Genomic DNA, 17,500 nt, shown 5'->3' on the forward strand with positions numbered 1-17,500 from the left:
TCTGTATCTATCAGATTTCTATGCTGGTGCAATTGAATGGTCCAGTTTAGCTCATCAGGTCTCCAGCCTGTTATCAAATTACTTGACCTGTGTGCTTGAGGAGAGTCGTGAGAATGGAGTGACGGCAAAAGACCCCCTGCAGTATGTCATGGAGCTGTTACATCGCATAAGCAGGTAAAGAACTTTTTTGCTGAGTGCAACGATTGTCTTAACATTATGCCCCTCCCAACCAAAATAGGATTGTCATGGCAGTGTGCCTTAAACTGCTAATCCATGCCTATAAAATCAAACAACTCCTATATATTTAACAATTATTCCATGAGCGCGCGTTGGATATGAGATGGTAAATAAAATAGCCGACGAGTTGGAATTACCAAATACGAGAGAAAAAAAGGGAGGAAATCCTAGCGAAATCGAAAAAAACTTGATGATGCGATGTTGTGTCATACCGCGCAGGCTTATCACAAAAACATGTCTTATCTTTTCGCGTACTTCTAAGCGTCGGAATTGATCCAAACCGCCGTTGTGGTCTATCCTCTGTCTGCTTCGTTTTGGCTGTCACAAATAACGGCGACAATATTCGGAATAGCGGGTACTCCTCCCAAGGTGGAAAATTTGTCATTAAGACACGTGACCAGCATGAACCAGGGTCTTTCTTCCCTCGCTTACTCCTGGGTGGGGAGATGAAAGACCCTGGGAACGAGGTAGGGTATAAAATCCGAGGGTAAATAAAGATATGATGATGACGACAAGCGACATACACAGACTCAATACCAGTTGATTAATGTCTTTTGTTCTAACAAAAGGTTCTAATTATCAAGTTTTATCTGCGTTTGCGTACGTTGCTTTTACTTCTGCTTGCGTCGCTAGTGAGGACAAGGCCTTCTTCTCCGAGTTGTAGTGCTATGTTAATGTGTTAATGTTTTCCACCTGCTAGAAGTAAACTTGGTGAGGGAATTCTTCGTGAGCCGCGGACCATCTCCACGCTTCTGTCCCTACTACTTGACAGGCGAGCGCCTCCTAAACTTGTGCTGATCGTACTCAAGCTTTGCCGATCCGCTTTACCGTTGGTGAGTGCCAAAGGCTGCGAAGAGGTGACACTACCTGCTTCTGCGAGGCATTACCTCGGACAAAAACACGGGCTTCATCACGGGGGAAGCTCTGTGGACAGAGTGGCAAGCCTGCTGTTGACCAAGCTTGGTGACTTTTTGCTGCCGTCCGTGGATGCAGATGAGGAAGAGGAAGAGGAGGAGGAAAGTGAGAACGAAGTGGAGGAATATGGAGAGAATGAACTCAGTAGCAAGAACGAAGGCACTCTGTCTGTTTATTTACACAAACGAGTCGACCAATCAGCCCATGAAATTGTACAAAAAGTCTTAAGGTAAGACTCTGAAAAGCTGCTTACTGGCTTTTGCTTTAGGTTGCATCAGAAACCCATAAGGGTTGAAACGTGTAAAGGCCCCTTGTGTGCTGGGAAACAAGCTTCTGAATATTCAATTTGCTAAGTACCATATTTGGAACAACAAGAGCGAGGGGTTTCCAAATATGGTACTTAGCACTGAAACATTCAACCAATCAGTTCGCACTGAATATTCGGAAGCTGTGAACGCGCGTTACACGTTTCAACCCTTAAGGGTTTCTGGTTGCATAGTCACTTGTAATGATGTTCACTGATTTCCTGATAAATTAAAAGCTTTTTTTTTTGCGAATTTCTGCATGTTCCCCTGATGAAAACTGACCACTTGCACTCGTACCTTTCTCCCTAGCACCAACGGCACGCCCTTTATCTTTCGCGTGGGTCAAGGCTCAGAGATGGAGCGAGCGATCAGACTTGACCAAGAGCTGACTGAGTACGGACGTGGAGTCCTTCTGACCGACACAAGATCGATGTGCCTAAAGATAGCTGCTCAGTGGGCTCAGACAGGACTGGTGCTGAGTGTAGGACCTGGTGGCCTACTAGATGAGGATGTGGTCGCAGATAAGTCGGTAGAGGCATCAGAAGACCCAGAGTTTGTGTGTAAAGCACGAAACAGTCGTCTGACTAGGTTTGTTTAGAGTCGCAATGAACTGTTCCCGGAAACCTTTTTATTTTGATTTGTTCACGTCAGACCTCGCTCATTTTGTGTCTGCCAAATGCACTTGAAACGCAATTTCGATGCCCATTGCTGGTATTTTCAAGGTACAATACAACGATATGTTCTCAACGTAAATTGATGGTTTTATCAGTGGTACCTAGTCTTGATCTTAAACTTGCTTGTTAATGTCGGAATTACTATTTCATTTCATAGCAAGGCTGGAAACCTGAAAGGCCATTACCTTTCTTAAACTACATCCATTGTTTTCTGTGGGATGCAGTAGGCCATGCAGGACCGCTTTAGCTGAAGGAAACCTATGTTCGCCTTCTCCGCAGCCAAAGGATGATGATCATTTCATTGCTTTTTACCCATTTGTAAAACCAAGAATTTCCAGTTTAATTGTGTTTTGTTATTCTTTGACAGAACTGAAAGCAGTCGTCCGTATATCAGCGGACAAGTGGCACACACCATGGCGTCTGAAGTGATTTCTTTGCTACACGGTTTGTTGGCTTCTTCCGTTTCAGACACCTCCAAGATTTGGGCGTCTGCCGTGCAAGATGTGCTTTGCAAAGCGCTAGATAATGTGCCTGAGCTAGTGAAGGCGCTGGAAGCAGAGGGGAGGGCTTCGCAAAAAGGGGACCACATACTGACTCGCGATCCGGAGCCCAACGAAAATGGACAATTTTCAGCTGAACATGAGTGGGTTTTCAAAGCTAGGAACGTTGTAGCGGCTTTGTCTGCTTTGGGTGGCTTTCGCCAAAATGTTCACTCAGGATGCGAAGTAAAGGTATGTGCCCAAAAATCAAGTTCTGGTTCAGTGACAGATGCTGTTCATGTCTCCATAAAAAGAGATTTTGTTTCACTTCTTAGCTTAATAACATTTTAACCTAGTGTGGTTCATTTTGGAGAATTTCTTGAGCTGTTGGCTTTCGTGACTCCGTTGTCGTTGCATTGAATAGATCTGCGGAGAAGATCTGGTTGACACTACTGGTGATGTGGTGAGTGTTTCTGAGAGACAGGGTGTGGCCACTGTGTTACTGAACAGGCAAGGAGAGACCTACAGTGACATGGTAAAGGAGATACCGCTTGCACGACTTCAAGTCATTAATCCGCAGGTATGTGAGTTGATGCCTCTTTCAAAAAAAACGCGTATTACAAGGAGAAAGTCAATCGGCGTTTTCTACCGTCAGTCGTTTGAGCGACTTCTCAGAAACGCTCCCTAACCCCAATCAAACAACAACTGATATTGTTAGCAAACCGAGAAATAAACAATCCATTCAGTGCCGTCTCACCCTGCTAGCAGAGCCTTTCTTTTGCTTGCTCGATTTTGGCGTTCTCGAGAAAGGCTCGGCATGAATCGAGTAAGATCTTTATTGAATATGCGCTGCATGTTGCCAGGATACAGTCTCGAACCCAAGCCTTATATGCCAGATATCGCCGCCATCTTGGTTTTTCATGGTACAGCGGGCTCAATTACAACCATCGGTTTTGTCACTAAACGGACGCTCGCACTGGAAAAACCGGTTTGACGAGAGAAAACAAGATTGACTAGTCCAGAAGTTTGGGCTGCGGCGGCTTCAAGGAGTTGACGCGATTCGGGCAGAGCCTACTTTTCTCCTCCACAGTAAAGAAAACGACAAAAGGAGGCTCTGCTCGCACGGTGGTGCCGTCTGTTTTACAAACATTAAAGTCATTCCTACAAGATAAATCCTTAGGTATGGTAGAAATTTTCGAGATTAATTTCAAATCAGTGGGAAGAATTTAATGTGTTTTTGTAATATAGTATCCTTCTTTGCCGTTCGCAGATGGTGTACCTAAGCGAGTTATCTATGGGTGATCAAGCTGTGGCTGCGTTACTTTCCATTTTATCGTCAAAAGAAACGCCCTTGGACCAACCTGCTGAAGTGGAACAAGGAGAAAAACTCCTCCAACCATCGCAAGCGGCTCGAATCCTGGCAGAAATAAGAACCAGGTTGTTTTTAATGTAACATATAATGCAATCGTTTGTTTCTTTTCTTGTCAGTTGGTCCCCCTTTCATTTTCTCTCACCTCAAAAAATGATATGAACAAAAACGTTTATTGACATATGAATTTCGAGACGTGGAACTAAAGCAGTAGCGCCGCCCCTTGCGTAAAATTTAAATTTTTTTATCATCCGAGATGGCGACCAACTCTAAAATCAAGCTATTGACAGACCGGGGTAAACCTCTCCTCCATTGTGATTAAGTGTGAATGGCAACCGACACTTGATAGTGTGCCGGTATCGTCATGTGCTTAAGCCTTAAGCGGCCTTCACACGGCAAACTTGAGTTTGCAAACTCAAGTTTGGCAAACTCAAGTTGGTTTGTGTGAACGGCACAAAAACAGTCGGCAAACAACAAATAGAACTTCTCTCTATTCTCGACAATATTTTGCCACCATGTTTGACAACTGTTTTTGTGTCTTTCACACACACCAACTTGAGTTTGCCAACACGAGTTTGCAAACTTAAGTTTGCCGTGTGAAGGCCGCTTTAGTTTATTTCTTCCTTTTGAGGTCCCGTCATTTTCAGGCGTTATCGTTTGGCGTCAGATTTTGACTGTTGGCACTGAACGTCTTGATAATCCCACAGTGCTCAAACTCTTGCTTTTCCTTGCAGAGCAAGTATGGTGTTATCTTGCCAAGTTCGTGACTCCTCCTTCAGCAACACTCTGTTGGCAGCCAACCCATCATTAGAGCTGATCTCCAAATTAGCTGCAGAGTGCGATCCCGGTCAGCGATTAATTGTCCTCGAGAAACATTGCCAGCAGTTACGAAAACTCTTCAAGGACTTTTTGAAACCTTCCGACCATCCCAAGAAAACAATTAAGAACAACAAGAGAATTGTTCTCGATGGAAGCCGGGCTTTCCCACCCGTGCGAGGCTGCGTTTTTACCGAACGGAATACGTGTGTTCACTTCATGGCAGACCCTGCAGCAGGATTCGGCCTCCCCAGAGGAACGTTCTTGTATGCAAGCGCCCCTTTACCACTAAAGGTGGGTAATTTGGTTTTTAAAGTCACTGTATTTGACTAAATTTCAAGCTTTTCCTATAACGAATAAAGTTTTTAAACTTGTGTATGTTTTTAAAATTCTGTTTGTTTGTTTGTTTGTTTTTCATAAGGCACCTTCATTTTATTGGGAAGTGGAGCTTTGTTCCCTGGGGGATCCAGAAGATCAGGAACCGGGACCTTGTGTTTCCGTCGGATTTGCCCCATGGACATATCACCTTGAAAGCGGTTGGATCAATCCTGTTGGATCTTGTCTCTTGCACAGGTTATATCACGCTTTGCTTAATAATTTCTTGTGGGTTTTTTATTGGGAGGAGCAGACCCAGCGAGTTGGATAGTAAAACGACCCCAGTTTGATCCTATGTGACTTAACAGTCTTTTAAAGTCTTCTTTCTTTTTCTACGACCTATGCATCCGTATCTTTCAATACCCTGAACATACCCCAGTCACGCCTTACGGTAGGTGTATTTTTTTTTTCAAACAGTAATGGCCGTGCAGTACTGTACAGAACTGGGGGTCTTCTTCAGTGGAAAACTGTATCGCTAAATATTGTCATGAAAGAAAACGACGTGATTGGCTGTGGATTCAAGAAAGGTGAGGATCAACCTGGAAAAGCATCGGTTTATTTTACTTACAATGGGGACAGACTTGCCGAGGAGCTAGAAGGCGTGCAAGCTGGTCTTTGGCCTGTTGTTCACATACAGAAGAAGGTATGGTTCCGAGAGCAAGCTAGCTGTTTTCTTTTTGTTTCCCTCCCTCAAAGGTGGGTAAATGGTAAGGGGATGAATCGCCCCGTGCAAAATCCTTTGTTTCCATTGTTTTTGTATGGTTAAGTCATTTGAGTTCCTTGAAATGAATTTTCAGTAATAAAGTGATTTGGCATCTCGTTTACGGCAAAATCATCTTTTACCACAAGTGCTTGTAATCTCGCAATCTGACTGGCTAATTTACCGTTGTCAATAAGAGTCTAGACAACGCTGCTCGCGCCATGCTGGCGTCAATTTGTCACGCAATGTAATAGCCAATCGGGAACTCTCATTTTGGGAAATAAACCAATCATACTGCGAGAAAATTACAGACAAGGCTTGCTCCTTCTTTGTGTCATGATTTTGGTGACGCTCAACACTTTCTTTGGCGTTGAATATTGTAGTAAAAAACAATTCGAAAGTGGTTCAGCGTTGTCTTTACTCTTATCGACAACACTATTCGTCATCACAGTGGTCAAAATGTTGTGGACTCACGAGGCGCGCGACTTGTTAAATAGAACGCTATCTCCGCACAGAGCAGAATGTACACTCACATGACTTCGCTCTGTCCAGAGATCATGGTCTTGGATGGCTCAGTTAAAGGAGTTGAGATCGAGATCTGATCATTTAGTCGTATCACCTTCTTTCCGCTAGGCGCCCTTGCTTCTTTTACCAGCAACCACTCCTTCGAGACAGAAATAGTCCCTCGCGACGTAAATAGTCCTTCGAGACAAAAATAGTCTTTGCTAAAAAATATGTATACGTGCGTTTCCCCCGATGAAAGAAAATCTGCTTTTTCCCTTCAAATTCACATGTTGTTGGCATGCTCGATTGAAATATGTACATTTTTGCCTTTTTGTTACTCCTTTTTGCAGAACGTGCGCGTCCGCGTGAATTTTGGTGCTCGCGTTTTCCTGTACGCAGAGGGCTCCAAACACCGCGCCGCCGCAGATATGTGGAGTGACTCGATGGAGGACATCAGAATGGCTTTCCTGGAACTTCCCTTTGGGTTTGACCCCGATGCTATTACAGAAGAGATCAGTGATGGACAGGTGCTGTCGAAACCTTCAGTACCAAAACCAGCTCATCTTTCCATCCCCGAAGACCAGGGAAGAGGTGGGTGATATTTGAACATAACTTTACTGCGATTTTCATAATTCTGCGGAATCTTACCTTCAAGCGCCAACCGCCAAACTACTTTTTGGCTTCCATCAATCAAATTTCCGAACATAGCCGGGAAGATCGACTCCGCCTCCGGAAACTGAATTGGAGTTTTTTTGTTTAGTTCACAGTTCGAACATCATTATATGTTTTTAGAAATTCTTCAGTAAAAAGATTGGTACAGATTCCATCGCTTTCCATCGACGTCGAGTTCGAATGTACGACTGTACCGTGGGAACCAAAGATGCTGATTGGTGGTTTATGTCGCGCATAAATTGATTTCGTCATCTGTTTTCTGGTTCCGGTTTTGGATTTTTCCTGATCCTCCCGCGCCCTTTCCGCTGGACAAGGGTAACGGAGGCTCTGGGTACGAGATTGCCAAAAAAGATAGAAGAAATTTGTTTCATATAATATTTATAATATGGGTCCTTGTCGTAATGAGTTAAACGTAGAAAGCCAGAAATGGCGGCTGATCACGCGAGTAAACATCTTGGAACGCGTGCTAGGTTCCTTTTAACCCTTTCGTACTGAGTTAACTTGAGAACACCTACCTTTTTATAACCGACCATTTAACGTTTCACTCATCATTACAGAATACGATCCGATGGCCTGCCTTCAATACAAGCTGTCCAGCAGTTATGACAGGATGATAGACGTCGGTCCTGTAACGCCCTTGCGTGCTATTGAAGAGGGCACCAGCCAATGGGGAGAAACACAACAGGTGGACCCTTCACGTTTGCTAATCAAGGCCTGGGAAGATAGGGTGTTTCCGGTTATCAGGAGGCGTTTTCGTTCTCAAACTGACCGTCAGTCCGGTCTTGAGCAGATCCGGGGGGCGCTTTTAGCAGGTACGTGGAGAGGGGTGATACCGCTAGCTTATTTAATGTCAGTGAAGTAAGAGGCGTGAGTTGATGGAGCCTTTGTTTCTTATTACACCGCCAGAGTGGCGTAGCTTGGCGTGTTTGTGATGTGGTTGTCAGCGTTCGGTATGGTATGGCACATCATCTCCTCGACAATAGAACATCGCTGAGACGGTTGAAGAAACAGAAATGGGTTGGCCAGGAAGTAATTTCTTGTGTGAAAGATGAAAAATGATCAAGCCGCTTCCCAGCGATATGCACCTTATTCCAAAATGGTCGTCATTGTAGTATTCTTTTGTTTGCTCGGAAATTAGCCCCTCTTGTTGCCTTGCTCTTAAGGTGAAAATTCGAAAGATTATTTAACCGTGAACGAGGCAGCAAGGGCTAATTTGCAAGCAAACAAAAGAATACTAAAATGGTGGCCATTTTGGAATAAGGTGTATTCCTGCCAAGGCTGGGTAACTTAATAAACTGGTGTGTTTGCGCCTCTTTATAACCTCAAATTTCATTAGGTTTCCCTTATACTGTTATGTGGCTAGGTTCTATTGTTTCTTTTGTTTTCTTGTTTTTTTTTTTTTGTTTTTGTTTTTTCAAGCAATCCTGTGAGCTCTTGCAAATGATGCAGATCGACCTCGAATATTCTGTGCTCTGACATGGTATGTTAAGCAAAAGTTTATCCGTTTCTCAGGTATGATCGACATTGCTATTGCTACCGTGGCTGACCTTTATGAAGACGGTGGTGGTATCCCGGCAACTCTACAATTTCCTAGGCCCGAGGATGTCAAAGATGAGGTCAACAAAGTGAGCGCAGGAGGTCTGAAACCAGGCCAGGCCGTTATCGTCAACAGTTCCCTTTCTTCCGCTTTGCCGGGCTTTGCTGTACCTGCCATGAAAAAAACATTTGGACTCACCGGGGTAGTGAAGAGTGTCGACAAGGTGAAGTTTTTAACCAAGCGACAACTGAACCTCAACTGTTCTCGAATTTTGCAGTTTATTTGCCTTGATAGATGTTAGAAGGCAGTACTAGTGTGGCTGTTTTTCCACCGATTGATAATGCATAAATTAGCCCGGTTTCGTGTTGGTAACCGTACTCTCATAAGCTTGACATAGCTCTTTTTAGAGGACTTGAACAGTTTTTTTTTCCTTGGCCAGGGAGTGAGGAATTGCCCCCGTCGCTCCAGAAGGTCGAGTAGTTTTAAGCCAAATTAGCGCGAATCTTCCGTAGTTCTGAATGCACTCCATCAGTTTCTGTTGAAGTTGACCATGGAATGGACGCGGTGATGGGGCTTTGAGAAATTACTTGGTTTCCTTGTTTTTCCAGTTTAAAGGTTTAACCGAAGTGGAAACGTACAACCGTGAGGAGGGTACGCTTATGAGATTTTGGTATCCAATCAGCGCTCTGGGGCGGCCCTCTCCTGGCCTGGCGCGCTCGTCATCGCTGGTTCTTTATAGCGAAGACCGCACATGCGCAGAGATTTACTGCGAGCTGCTGAGAAACGAGGCTTGTCTGACCCGGATGTACTGCCGAGAGACTTACGCTAGATTACTGGCCAGGAAAGCTGAAAGTCAAAGCCAGATAACAGGTTTGGGAAACCGTATGACCAAGAATTTTGCTAAATTAATGAAACTCTCTTTTTTTCCGTTGTCGTGTATCATAATGTCTGTGGAACCCAATTAGAGAGAGTTATCCATGAACTCCATCTTTGAGAAAAAAGATCGTTTAGTATATTCTTTAATTGTGGAAGTCGATCTTTGTTGATGGTATATCTCTTTCTACTAATATGGACTGTTGTTCTTTTGTTTCGAGAACGAGGTTTATTCACCTGGAAACTAAAGATTTAATCAAGATTTGTTATAATATGAAAAGAATCTCCCATATAGCGCCGTAGCATTTCATTACCGAGCTCAAGGAAGAGCAACAACGAAGTCAGCTACGAAAGCGTCATCTGAAAATTAGACAATTCAGTTCTTCAATTCCATTCAATTCTTTATTATTATGCACTATTTACATCAATTACAAGATTGTTAACACTACATTAGCACTTGAAAGAAGATAAATCAGGAGCCCATCTGGAGCGTGCAACTTCCATACAGCGTCTGTGAAACGGCGTTTTCACAAGTAGGTTTATTTTTAGACTAGCCCTTCCCGCGAATTAGGTCAAAAAACAAAGGCAGTTCCGGTTCGGTGACCCTATGACGTCAGCTTAATTTCTTGTAATTGGTTATCGGGCTCCTGTGGGAGTCTCATTAGCGGGAAATTCAATCTAAAAATAACCTTACTTGTGAAAACGCCGTTGCACGAAAATAGGTAAGTTGCACGCTCCGGGTGATGGGCTCCTGGATAAATATGTTACATAAAAGCAAAAAAAAAAAAAATCAAAAAGATACGTGCGTGGTAGCCAGAGTAGCCATTGGCTTTCGAGCTGGCTACCACCATATTAAAGATAAATGCGGCATTAAACAAAATTTAACATTAAATTGTGTCAATCACTGACATACACACATTGTTTTAAGATATGTATTATTACATCTAGTATTATTATATGAATATGTAGACGCGCTTACATCACAGAAAAAATAAGTAATACAATTTTTTTGCACTGTTCAAAAATTACGATTCAGTTATTCAATTATTTTGTATAAGTAAGAGAAGCTGTTTGTATTGTTTTTTAAAGGAATAGTAAGGTAATCTTTTTAGGCTGATAAAAACTGACTCCTATATTTTTGATGCTGAGAACTGAAATGTTCATTGACCGTATCTTGTTGTTGTACTTATCCAATAGAAGTTTTGACTCGATGCGTACCTGGTGTTATAACAGTGGATTTCAGATGCTGCTGTAAGAGCATCTGGGAAAATAGCTGGAATGCCTTTTTTATCATTTTGAATTTTGCGGGCAAATAGCATACAGCAAACAGTGGACAATGCGAGCATGCAAGATATTTTTCGGGGCTTGGTCGGTATTACAATAAAATACAATACATATTTATTCTATTTATTGGCAAATTGTCTCATCTCGAACACTGTTTTACCCAATACAGCAATACAGACAGTGAATACTTAATTTTTAATTTTTATCCAAAGATTAGGAATACTTAATTTTTAATTTTTATCCAAAGAAATTGATAAAAGGTAATCATCGTGGGTGCTTTAGAGTCGAAATTTCAGACGTCAAGATTGAGGAACGCGGCAAATACCAAATCTCAAAATATAAATCTGATTTAAATATGAAAGTATATAATGTTCTAATTTCTAAAATTAGAAAGGTGAGTTGCAAACAGAATAGAAGAACGAAAAGATTAGAAAGAAAGAAAGAAAGAAAGAAAGAAAGAAGAAAGAAAGAAAGGGAGGAAGGAAAGAAAGAAGGAAATAAATAAGGAAAATAGTTCAAGCACTGAAAAATCTAACTTTTAAGTAATTGTTATCATTTTTTCATTATTCCACGTTATTCTGATTCAGCTGTCAACTTGGAATTAAATCAGTACAAACATCGTAAAACTTTAAAAATTAAAAATTTATCGGCATTTGCTTAAATCCATTACATTACCAGTGTACCAAAATTTAAAGCGCAGGCAGAGCTATTGGAGAGATTTAGCAATGCATTGACGGCAAACGTCCGGCTGAAATTTGTTTTGCCAAAAAGCAAAGACGTTTGTTTGATCTTAGATCATGGACTCTTAGCTAAAGGTTTTTTCAGAATTACCGCAAACCTCGAGGTATCACGTGACTTTGGCCTTGCCTTCGCCTTTGACGTTTCACGTTTTTACGGCAAGCATCCCTTGTAGCGGTAAGTGAAATACGGCAGAGTTTTTGAGCAAATGAAAGTTAACGACCCCACGTTTAAGGCTAACCGATTGGTTCTTGCAGATCTAAGCTCCTTGAATGATAACTTTTTAGGGTTCGGCAGTGACACATTTTAGAGTGTTCGGCCATTTTAAGCGACGTTTAGATTGAATGGAAAAACAAATATGGCGCCAGCAACACGTAAAATTCCATGTTTTTCAAGAAAGACCGCGATTGTCTTGCTGAATGCGCATAAACGTCCTTTATTTGGACGGCATGCGGCTAACCTCATACTGCAGTTTGACTTGTCTGACTAAAGAGATTAAGCAAACGGCAAACGTCGGTCTAAAATTTACGTTTCGCCGAAAACGGAAGAAACCCGTTTGATATGAGCTCATTTCTTGCGTGTTAGCAGCAGACAGCTGCATGTATCAGTACCTTTTCAAAAGAGAGAGACGAGGTAGAATAACATACTTTCCATGCTTTAATGACAAGTAGCAAGCCACCGTTTCGCGTTTGCCGTTTCACGTATGCGTTTCACGTTTACCGTTTCACGTAAATGCCATGCTTGATCTCTCTATTGTTTTTCTCACTGACCACGTAGTTCTTTTAACGTTGTCGTTGCGTAAGCTCCCCATTAAGCTGTCATGCAATGAAACTTTCTTCTGCAGACATGTTGTGTCTCGTGCAAACTTTGGCAATCCAGCAGTTGGCTCCTCCTCAAGCTGATGGCACAGTTGTCATGACGACACCGCACTCTGCTCCAGATCCCCGTCACTGCCTCTTGGCCAACACATTGCAGCCGAGTGCGATGTTCTTTAATGAACCAGCAGTCGTGGTCTCCGAGGTTCGTAAGTTGCTGTCTCTTGCTGTTGAACTGGATGAAGAGGAGGTACACAGGATAGTGAACACAGTTTGCGAGGTGTTGAAAGACGCTCCTTTAGCGGGATATCATCGGGAAGTGTCGGTCAACGCTGGTAAACCAGACGAGGAGGTGCTCATACCTGGCGCCGCTGTAACTGTGGTCTCTTGCAAGGAGGATCCTGCTTGCCTTAGCGCTGGGTCAGTATGGTTTTTTTTTTTCACATATTGTATACCTTGCGAACTAAGCGCGAGGAGCGTACTGGGACCGGCCCGCGGTCAGCATTGACCAGCCGAAGCAATCCCTGTGCAAGATGGCTGGCGACAGATATTTACGTAGAAGGGGGCGTTAACTTTCGATTAAGAAGGGGTTAATTTCAAGTGGAAAAAAAGCTCACTCAATTTATTGTTAAAAGTAGAAATGCCAGAAATGCAAAGGTAAAAAATGAACTGATTTTGATTCAAAAGCATAAAGGGTGTCTTGAGAGGACTAAGTTAAAGGGACTAGCTTTTCGCGTTGTTCCTTTGTTCTTCAATGTGTTTACTCGTGGTTGATTTTATTTCCGGGTGTTCATACTTCTCTAGACGCCGGATCATGATGTTTTTGTTTTCTATTTTGATCGTTTTTAAAACAAGCAAAGGGAAGAGAAAGCACTTACCTGGGCAATTTAAGCAAGTGTCTCTTATAGACAACTGAAAAATCCAGGAGGCTTAAGGTGTCTGAAAGAAACGATTGCTAAAATTGTCCAGTTAAGGTCGAGGAAAACTTCTCTCTTTCGTCTTTAACCCGCGCTTAAAATGTACATTTATTTAAAACAAGCTAAGCACCAATACTGCGCTTACTCTCTCTCTACAGTGGCGTGTGCAACCCTCGATCAGCGTGTGTCTCGATTTCATGTTACCACGGAAACCGGAAACTAAACAAGAATGGCCAGGAAGCTCGGTACACTGTTGTTCAGTACCCAGACAGCTGTGACGCAAACCTGCCAAGTAAAGCCAATCAATATCCCGATGTTGTACTACCATGCAATCGGTTGCACATTCGGTTCTTAAGCTCAGCCACGGAAGGACTTTTGCTGCACCTCAGTGCGTTTCCTGCGGAATATTTTCTATCGCTTGTGTTTATTGAAGTGTTTCTCCAAGTATACTTGGAAAACGCCCAGGAGTTCTTCAGAACAGACGGTCAAGGAAACGTTGGAGTCGAGAGAAAGGCTTTAATTCACAAAACGGTGTTATTTAATTTGACGGATATTCTAAGTTCCTATTTACTGAAATCTGATTTACCAGCTGTCATCAAAGAAATTATCTACCATCTCTTGGCTCAGGTGATCAGAGCTTGGTATCATGTGGAATCACATGCTGTCCGATGTCCGTCTCCCAATCACTGGAATACCTACGACTTGTTTTTATCGCGACTGGCACCCTTGCGCACTGAGCTACAGAAGCTATTGGAAAAAGAGCTGTCAGCCACAAATACAGCAGCACTGGATTTTATCCTCAACTGTAATTTCGAGCACAGCAAGTTTTCTTCCTACTTGCAAGCTCTTCTCGAACTGGTCTCTGCAGCTCACGAGGTCTCCCTCAGCCGTGGAAAATCTTTGTCGATTAAAGCGGTACAAGAAGCGTTACAGGTAGGTAGGGTATGACAAGTTGACATGGGTCCTTGAAATTTTCCTTTTACGAGGTGTTCTTTAGAAAATGATAAAACTCCGCTCAGCTCCCTACCCACCCGCTACTTTCAATCTGAGCCCCGATCCGTCTTCTTGAAATCGACTTTCATAGTGGCTGGTAAGTGACTGTAAAGTGCTAGTTTTCTACCCACATGAACCATGTGAGCGTTAGCCTTACTGATGGAAATGGGCCCACACAAGGACAGAGAAAAACTCTGACCAGGGTGGGAATTGAACCCACGACCTTTGGGTTGGATCACAGCTCCTCTACCGATTGAGCTACAAGGTCAGACGGGAGCAGATCCTGGGAATTTAAGATATCGATGTCACGGCAATGAATATGTACAAGAACAAGGAAGGGTTACGTTTTCTCAAACGTTGGCCGTGTAGCACTTATATTGCAAACAGACTTAACTATTATACTGAAGAAGCCGAGCAATGGCTCTTCTAAAAAGAAACAAGTTTGCAGGGGCTTGCGATCTTGTTATATGAAATACACCTGACTCATCGTTTTCTTCGTGTTTAGGCTGCGGTATCCGATTCAACCGACACTGTGGTGAGGTCCGCCCCGCCATCCAGCGTCGAGAACACGTTTAACTTTGAGACGGTCGTTCCTCCGTCATCCATGGAGACGGCGCCTTCCTCGGGGCCACCGTCACCCAAGTGCAAGGCCAGCGAGAGACGCGGCAGCGTTAGGCGAAGGAAACGAGGGTTTGGTTTTGGTGTGACTTCTCCCACAGAAAGTATGCCTTGGTTTGATGAAGTCGTAAAAACTACACTTTTCCTGAGAAACCTAATTCACGGAGACGCGCGGGGATCAACGCAGCTATCTAACAGGTTAGCCGCTGTTATTCCGACACGGAGCACTGCTCTACAGCGCCTTCTAGTCATAACGAATATCCCCATTACTCTGACCAAAAAAGAAGCCGTGGATGCCATTAGTAAGGCTTGTAGACCGTGTGGTGGGATTTACGAAGATCAAGTTCACATGCCCGAAGTCGTTTCACCTGTGACAGCTGAGGAGTCGGATCTAGAAGAAGGCAGTAACGATGTTGTCGCTAGAGTAAAGGCTATGACCAAGCTTTTACCTAGTGCACAACAGAGAAATCTTGGGTATGCTGTGGTGCAGTTGAAGAACGCAAGTCAGCTTGATCTGGTGCGTCAAGCTATTCTGACCAATAAAACTCTTAAGGATCCCTCGTCTCCTGAGTCGGTTGGTGTTACAAAAGTCAACTCTGAACTTCTTATGGAAGGAACAAACGAGCTTGTTGCCTTTGCTGTGTTTGATGTATTTTTGAACGATCGAATCTTCAGTGATGAATCTGAGAGTCTATCTGAATCAGCTAAGACTGCACTGCTCGAGATCTTCACAAGCTGTGCACGAAGTACGGGCAATGATCTCAAAGAGATGAAACCCGACGTAGAAATCGTGATGGAATTACGGCCGCGCGAGTCTTTCGAAACTTGTACTTCCAGCGGTACTGATCGCAAGGGATCATCAGAGCCACAAACTGAGGATAGGGTATTTCTGACAAAGGATCAGATCTGCAGTGCGGTGCCTAATAATCTTTTGTTGTCGTTTTTTAATGCTGTGCGTCACGCAAGGGAATCAACCTCGGAGCTCGTCACGCAACTTTTAAGAGAGCACGGATGTACTATCGAGGAAAGCGACGGCAGAGGGCTCGGGACGCAAGGGTTTCTAATGTGGGTGCTGATTAGAGCAAGGCAGGATGTTCGCGTTGTATGGAAAGGGATTATAGCTTGTGGATATGACTTGCAATTCAACCGGTATGTGATAACTAAAATATTGGAAGATCTGCATTTTTAAACGGCTTGGTTAATTTATTATACATGTTTTTATATTTCTAAGTTAGAGACAGAATACTCTTTTGTTCATAAGAATGTTCGGGCTCAGATGAACCAAAATTTTAACAACATACTATCAAAATACCCAGGCAGGCTGAGAGCAAGTTGAGAACGTCTTTATTTTTGTGGATAGTGCACTACACACTAATTCATCGGAGCTGTCTGTGGGTGTGGTTAATTGAGCGAGTGAGTGAGTGATTGTAAGATTTGTAGGCCTGCAGCGCGTGCATGATTTACGAAACTAAAGTACGGTTTTCTTGAATTACAACAGTTGATGTTTGTTTGGGGCCCACTTGTCGACTTTTTCCTTTCTTAATTTTCTTAATGAAAAGAGAATGAAAACTGTTTAAGTACGTTATTGTCAAATTAAATTCTTAAATGTCTTAAATCAAAATCACTCTTTTCACGTCTAATGGAGATCATCACGCAAGCTCACATTCCACAGATTCTGTCGGTCAAATAAACGAAAAAAATTCAGTCGACCATAATATTTTTATTGTCAAAGACCAGGTCAACTTCTCCGCCGGTCAACAGTAATTTCCTCGCAACGGAAAGAAAAATAGAAAACTATTTTTATCTTTATCACTGCGATCAATCATCAAAAAATGTTGATTGCATCAGCTCGTTTGTGTTGAAATTCCTACAGTTGTGCTAAAAAAATTTGCCCAGTGTTAGAAAAAATGAGCTCTTCTAAATTAAACGAAACATTAAAAAATCGCAACTTGGTTTTCACGTATATCTAAATCTTTTAGTCATCATGTGTAAATGTACGTTCGGCAACACTCTTTAATTAATTTGATTTTGGTGATTGGTGAACGCGTAGATTATATCGGCTAGTCTGGGTCTGTTGATTTCACTGATAGCCTCTTCTCTTGTAATTAATTCAGGCAATTTTTCGCTCCACTTTTCTTTTTATATCTGTATGAAAAATATAGAAGCCTGTGTGTTAGGTGAAAGGGAAAACAAAGCTGAAAAGCCTTTTCAAATCATCATGTCATTTAACAGCCGTAAAGGTAAAGGTACACGTTATTTAACGTCGGAAGTTCCTTTACTCTCTAGAGAGTATTCTCCCAGGAAGCCGACGGTGCGCTCATTTTACCCCCCTCTTTCCATCAGTGCTCCGTTTTAAGGGTATTTAAAGCTACTTAAGCAACACTGAAAGGAAAGAAGTCGAAACAAGGATGTCAGATCCGGGGATCGAACTCGGAACCTGTTGCACCAAGGCCGCTCACTAACCAACTGTGCCACCCTTGCTCCTTACAAGGGTCTGTTGGAAGCCTGCTTGAATTTCAACAAATGATGAGCCCCCAAATCGGCAAGAATATGTGATGCTGATGAATAATAAAGCAGTTTCTATTTCTGAAAGGATGGAATTACCTGGTGATAAATAACCTCGCCTGCGAGAGTAAATTTTTGACTTTGCAGAAAGAATGGTCAACCTAAAGAGATGGA

General features: G+C 42.8%; 1 protein-coding gene across 3 annotated transcripts in view; it reads left to right on the top strand.

The window, feature by feature from the left end:
- The window catches only part of LOC137977702 (probable E3 ubiquitin-protein ligase HECTD4), a 64,519-nt gene that overhangs the window by 24,719 nt on the left and 22,300 nt on the right, over nucleotides 1-17,500 (top strand). For all 3 annotated transcript variants that reach the window (XM_068825006.1, XM_068825007.1, XM_068825005.1), the window contains exons 23-38: nucleotides 15-174; nucleotides 938-1,381; nucleotides 1,767-2,045; nucleotides 2,499-2,862; nucleotides 3,035-3,190; nucleotides 3,881-4,047; nucleotides 4,714-5,089; nucleotides 5,217-5,368; nucleotides 5,588-5,813; nucleotides 6,725-6,965; nucleotides 7,604-7,858; nucleotides 8,559-8,806; nucleotides 9,192-9,453; nucleotides 12,323-12,713; nucleotides 13,369-14,143; nucleotides 14,709-15,970. In XM_068825006.1, the coding sequence (XP_068681107.1) occupies nucleotides 15-174; nucleotides 938-1,381; nucleotides 1,767-2,045; nucleotides 2,499-2,862; nucleotides 3,035-3,190; nucleotides 3,881-4,047; nucleotides 4,714-5,089; nucleotides 5,217-5,368; nucleotides 5,588-5,813; nucleotides 6,725-6,965; nucleotides 7,604-7,858; nucleotides 8,559-8,806; nucleotides 9,192-9,453; nucleotides 12,323-12,713; nucleotides 13,369-14,143; nucleotides 14,709-15,970 (5,758 nt within the window). The remainder of the gene's footprint in view (nucleotides 1-14; nucleotides 175-937; nucleotides 1,382-1,766; nucleotides 2,046-2,498; nucleotides 2,863-3,034; nucleotides 3,191-3,880; nucleotides 4,048-4,713; nucleotides 5,090-5,216; nucleotides 5,369-5,587; nucleotides 5,814-6,724; nucleotides 6,966-7,603; nucleotides 7,859-8,558; nucleotides 8,807-9,191; nucleotides 9,454-12,322; nucleotides 12,714-13,368; nucleotides 14,144-14,708; nucleotides 15,971-17,500) is intronic.

The sequence above is a fragment of the Montipora foliosa genome, chromosome 11 (genome assembly GCF_036669935.1).
Source record: "Montipora foliosa isolate CH-2021 chromosome 11, ASM3666993v2, whole genome shotgun sequence".
In the NCBI taxonomy this organism is placed as follows: domain Eukaryota; kingdom Metazoa; phylum Cnidaria; class Anthozoa; order Scleractinia; family Acroporidae; genus Montipora; species Montipora foliosa.